This window comes from Corythoichthys intestinalis, chromosome 17, assembly GCF_030265065.1.
Source record: "Corythoichthys intestinalis isolate RoL2023-P3 chromosome 17, ASM3026506v1, whole genome shotgun sequence".
NCBI lineage: Eukaryota > Metazoa > Chordata > Actinopteri > Syngnathiformes > Syngnathidae > Corythoichthys > Corythoichthys intestinalis.
Genome location: NC_080411.1, coordinates 42,317,712 through 42,323,711, shown reverse-complemented (window position 1 = coordinate 42,323,711; position 6,000 = coordinate 42,317,712). Strand labels below are relative to the sequence as shown.

Genomic DNA, 6,000 nt, shown 5'->3' with positions numbered 1-6,000 from the left:
TCCAAAATGTCATGTGACTCGTTACAGGAGTGCTGTCATATTGCGGCAGAGATTAAAGAGGTGGGGTGGTCAGCCTGTTCGTGCTCAGACCATACGCCGCACTCTACACAAAATTGGTGTGCACGGCTGTCACCCCAGGAGGAAACCTCTTCTGAAGACGGTACACAAGAAAACCCGCCCGTCTCAACAGACAATAGGACATGGTTCCAATAATCCATGTGCTTTGTTGACATATCTTTAGCAAACTGTTTGCGGGCTTTCTTCTATACCGTCTTCAGAAGAGGCTTCCTCCTGGGGTGACAGCCATGCACACCGATTTGATGTAGAGTGCGGCGTATGGTCTGAGCACTAACAGTCTGACCCCCCACCTCTTCAATCTCTGCAGCAATGCTGACAGCACTCCTGCAATGAGTCACATGACATTTTGGAGGGAAAATGATAAGCAGTACTCAATTTGGACATTTTGGGATGTAGTTTCTAACGGGTGTACTCACTTTTGTTGCCAGGGGTTTGGATATTTATGGCTATATTTGGAGTTATTTTGAGGGGAAAATGAATTAATTCTATTATACAAGCTGCACACAGACTACTTTTCATTGTGTCAAAGTGTCATTTTGTCAGTGTTGTCCCATGAAAAGATATACTTAAATATCTGCAGAAATGAGAGGGGTGTACTCACTTTTGTGGTACACTGCAAGCTGCGCGCATGCGCGACTCAGTGCACAACAAAATCTATGCAGCGCACAATATAAAATTTAACAGAAATGTATTGTAGCGTCACTCGGACTACTGTCAGGGCCACGATGATGTGTCAGCGCGACACTCATATTGGTGCGTTCGATACGGCAACGCGGCGCTCCCATTGGTGAGTTACTGACACCACGATTGTACAGTGGTACCCCGACATGCGAAGTTAATTCGTTCTGGGACCTTGTTTGTAAGTCGAAATGGTCATATGTCGAGCAGGATTTTTTCATAAGAATACATTAGAATTCCATTAATTCATTCCACAGCCCAAAAACCTACACTAAAGCCTCAGTTTCACAAAAAAATCACTTAGCATATCAATTAATTAGGTTCATATTGGTGAGAACTGTAGCCCTGACCCTCGTTCACCCAATCTGTTTGGTTTTATTAATGTTCCGTCCCCAGCAAAAAGTGTACATGTAGGTTATACTGTCATATCGTCCCTACCAATACTGAGACCCAACCTACGCCCTTTTTTGCTAAGACACATGAAAAATTAGAGGAAACATTGCTGGAATGATGAAATGCCTGTGTGCACTAAGAGCAACTCTTCTCTGGAAATAGTGGCGTTTGTTGATTTTTTCCTCCACTATTGTACCAGAAAAAAAAATAATTATGTGTTTCAATTCATGTAACAATATCCTTTTTACTGGGAGGCACATGATAAGTGTGTTGTCTGTCCCTTTAAATCACAGGGAAGGGGGGAAATTAACATACAGAAAAATGTGCGCTGCTCCAATTCATAATATTTTTTGATTATATGTGTATATGTTGATTGAACTCTCAATCAGTTCATATTTTGTATAGAGAACTTTGTACAGTATAGAGTATATACATCTATATTTATTCATATGTACAATATATAAATTCAGTCTAGGAAAGCCAATTTGGACCAGGTGCTATAGTGGAAAAATGAAAAGAAATGGACACTAAAAATAAAAGAAATGGTATCCTGGGTGACTAAGAAGTTCCAGTAGATTTTAAATGGAGGCCAATCCATTTTAATATTAAGAGAGCAAAATATAGGTTACACAGGCCTTGCTATTTTCTACCGTGGTGCATAATGTCTCACAGCGGGAGAGGTACCATGTTGAAAAGAATCGCAAACAGGTCCGTGGTAGAATTGATGTTGTGTAACAGATGAGGTGGCTTTTCCTTCAAGTCCACCTCTTAAGGGTTGTGCCATTTTGAAATGAAAATCTCCTCCTCCCCTTTCGTCCTTGAATCCCTGCTTGTCCCTCCTCTCCCACTCAGCTATAGTGCTACATTGAACTCAGTCACCAGAAAGTCCACATAGTCCCTCTCTTTGGTCTTGAAGGCCTCGGCGATGAGGCGTGCGGCGTCCTTGTGCTCACGGCCCCTCAGGGAAATCCCGTTTACCTCCAGGATCACCTGACCCACCTTCAGCTGGCCACAATTGTGAGCTGAGCCGCCCCGCTTCGAGAAAGAGAAAGACAAAGACAAAGACAATGTTATTTAAAAATAACAATATCCACTTACCTTCGAATCATTGACGAAGTAGTGCATTAATAAAATCAAGTACAGGTAGTCCCTGGGTTACGAATGAGTTCCGTTCCAACGCTAGCGACGTAACCTGAATTTCCGAGTAAGTCGGAACTAATCCTTTAACTACCCCTAAATCTCAAAAATAACTGTAAAAAGTCTAAAGTTATTTTTTGTTGTTGTTGTATTACATTGTACTTAATGACGGAGGTGAAGGGAATAGTTACCTTTCTCGCTCATACCATATAACTGTTTGCATTACTTTAACACACTTAATATAATCAATAAGGGAATAGTACAGTGGGGAGAAGTATTTGATACACTGCCGATTTTGATGGTTTTCCCACTTGCAAGCCATGTAGAGGTCTGTAATTTGTATCATAAGTTCTCTTCAACTGTGAGGGATGGAATCTAATACAAAAATCCAGAAAATCACATTGTATAATTATTAAATAATAAATTTGTATTTAACTGCATGAAATAAGTATTTGATACATTGCCAACTAGTAAATATTTCGGCTCTTAGTTCTTTTTTAAGAACCCCTCCTGTTCTCCACCCATTACCGGAAGTAACTGCACCTCTTTGAATTTGTTACCTGTATAAAAGACACCCGTTCACATGCTCAAACAAACAAACTCCAACCTCTCCACAATGGCCAAGACCAAAGAGCTGTGTAAGGACATCAGGGATAAAATAATAGACCTGCACAAGGCTAGGATGGACTACAGGAAAATAAGCAGCTTGGTGAGAAGGTAACAACTGTTGGAGCGATTATTAGAAAATGGAAGAAGTTCAAGTTGACGGTCAATCTGCCTCGTTCTGGGGCTCCATGCAAGATCTCACCTCGAGGGGCATCACTGATCATGAGGAAGGTGAGGGATCAGCCCAGAACTATACGGCAGGACCTGGTCAATGACCTGAAGAGAGCTGGAACCACAGTCTCGAAGAAAACCATCGGAAACACATTACGCCGTCATGGATTAAAATCCTACAGCGCACGCAAGGGCCCGCTGCTGAAGCCAGTGCATGTCCAGACACGTCTGAAGTTTGCCACTGACCATCTGGATGAGCCAGAGAAGCAATGGAAGAAGGTCATGTGGTCGGATGAGACCAAAATTGAACTTTTTGGTCTAAACTCGGCTCGTCGTGTTTGGAGGAAAAAGAAGGATGAGTACAACCCCAAGAACACCATCCCTACCGTGAAACATGGAGGAGGAAACTTTTTTTGGGGCTGCTTCTCTGCCAAGGGTACAGGACGACTGCACCGTAATGAGGGGAGGATGGATGGGGCTATGAATCGCCACCCTCTACATCCAATGGCGTACCGCAAGCAACACGTCACTTCCGCTTATTAATATTCATTACATTAGCTACTGTTGCTAACCAAGGACAAGCCATCGTTTGTCCCTAATAGGAAATGAATGGAAATCGTGTAAGAAGGAGACGTTTACAGCGCTAAACCTACCAATTTTTGAAAGATTACCGGCGAAAAGTAACACTTTTTATGTTGGGTCTATGCGAGGGCGGGTCTATAATGTCCCACTTTGGCTTTACTTCCGCTTTACGATGCGACGTCACGGTCTAAAAATAGCCTGCGTGCGGTACGCCATTGGTGTGGCTGTCACCCCAGGAGGGAGCCTCTCCTGAAGACGGTACACACAAAAGCCCGTCCGTCTCATCAGACCATAGGACATGGTTCTATTAATCCATGTGCTTTGTTGACATGTCTTCAGCAAACTGTTTGCGGGCTTTTTGCCTTTGCGTGCCTTTTTGTGAACATTAAACGAGCAACAATGTTTTTTTTTAGACAGCAGTAGCTTCCTCCATTGAGTCCTCCCATGAACACCATTCTTTTACATATAGTTGAAGTGGCACAGAGATATTGGACCGTGCCAGTGATTTCTGTAAGTCTTTAGCGGATACTCTAGGGTTCTTTTTAACCTCTCTGAATATTCTGCGCAGAACTCTTAGGCGTCATCTTTGGTGGACGGCCACTCCTCGGGAGAGAAGCAACTGTACCAAACTTTCTCCATTTGTAGACAACTTCTCTGACTGTCGATTGATGAACATCCTGAGTTTTAGAGAAGGTTTTGTATCCTTTTCCAGCTCTATACAGATCAACAATCCTTGATCGCAGGTCTTCAGGCAGCTCTTTTGACCGAGCCACGATGCACATCAGACAATGCTTCTCATCAAGACATTTCTTACCAAGTGTGTGTTTTATAGTGGGCAGGGCAGCTTTAAACCGGTTAAACTAATCAGTAAATGGGGACACACCTGACTTATATTGTTTGGTAAAAGTTGGTTTTAATTGCTATTTAAGTCTCCTCAGGCAGAGGGTTTACTTACTTATTTTCCCCCCTTCTGTCATTATTTTCATGCTATCCTCATTAAAATATGAAAACCTATAAACGTTGGTTTAGTTGGTAAAATGGTTTTAGTTAACGCAAATACTGTTTTTTTTCATCTGTGCGATTTTGACAAAGATCAGATCACATTTGATGGTGATTTTATGCAGAAATGTGAGAAATTCCAAAAGGTTCAGATACTTTTTCATACCACTGTAGAATAAAGTGGAAAATTGTAACAACTAGTGTCGCCCAAAGTAGCGGAGTACGAGTAGTGTTTTTTCTTCACAAATCTACTCAAATAAAAGTAAAAAGTAGGGCTTTGTAAAACTACTCTTAGAAGTACATTTTTCTCAAAAAATTACTCAAGTAAATGCAAGGCCGGCCCAGCCTATGCGCAGACTATGCAGCTGCTTAGGGCCCCGGACCACTAGGGGGCCCCCAATATGGCAACCTCATTTTATACGTTGTAACAGAGCATCATGAATAATACGGTGCGCAATGCCGTTTATCTACAGAATGCAAACACCCGTTTACGACAGATTGACTTTTGTGAATTTTGATACTTGATTACAAGCTTAAAAAAAATAAAAGTTCTTCCTGAACTTCTTTCTTTTCCTCTTTTGCAAAAAGGTTCTACTAATCTACTGTAAGTACTGACAATCATTTGGGGTGAGAAGTTTGAAGTATGCAGTGCAACAAAATCTGATTAATATACAAAATATGGAGGTATAGGTTGGATTGCATATATGGGTTTCACAGTACACTGTGACGAAATGGTGGGCCAAAAATATGGGCCCCTTGGCATTATTTTGCTTAGGGTCCCCAAATGGCCTGGGCTGGCCCTGAGTAAATGTAACGGAGTTAATGTAACGCATTACTTCCCACCTCTGGTTACTACTCAACTCTGATAAATACACATTTCAGAACTTGTGCAAGGATGTGTCACTCCCCAGCCCCAAAACAAAGCAAGCGCGACCACACAGTATTTATTGCAGAATTAAAGTAAAGATGCTGAGAAAGTCAGGCTTTATGAGCCGGCATGCCTTGAACTTAAGTGCACTCACCCAACTTTGTGCATTTCCCAAGATCCACACCTTATTAATGTTAAAACGAGTAAGTCAGCAATTCTTGTTAAATTATTTTTCTATAGTGATGAATAACCCGCTATGGCATTTCCAAGTGGAAATGGTCACATTGATGGGGCACGTACTGCATTCCAATTAAAGTGCCAAGGTTAAATTAAGGTTTTCACTGAATCAATGTGCCACTTTTTATTTGTTCTTTTATCCTTTAGATTTGATTTCCTTGATTGCTAGATATTATCTGATTTTATTATCTAGCTACGTTCTGCAACTAAGGGTGTATAATCTGTCTTTTCTAATGCCGTTTTGCACCTTG

At 41.6% G+C, this 6,000-nt stretch overlaps 1 protein-coding gene across 4 annotated transcripts in view; it reads right to left on the bottom strand.

The window, feature by feature from the left end:
- Nucleotides 1-607: 607 nt before the first annotated feature.
- whrna (whirlin a) overlaps nucleotides 608-6,000 on the bottom strand; it is a 321,443-nt gene continuing 316,050 nt past the window's right edge. For all 4 annotated transcript variants that reach the window (XM_057818241.1, XM_057818243.1, XM_057818245.1 and 1 more), the window contains one exon: nucleotides 608-2,184. In XM_057818241.1, the coding sequence (XP_057674224.1) occupies nucleotides 2,002-2,184 (183 nt within the window). In that variant the 3' untranslated portion in view covers nucleotides 608-2,001. The remainder of the gene's footprint in view (nucleotides 2,185-6,000) is intronic.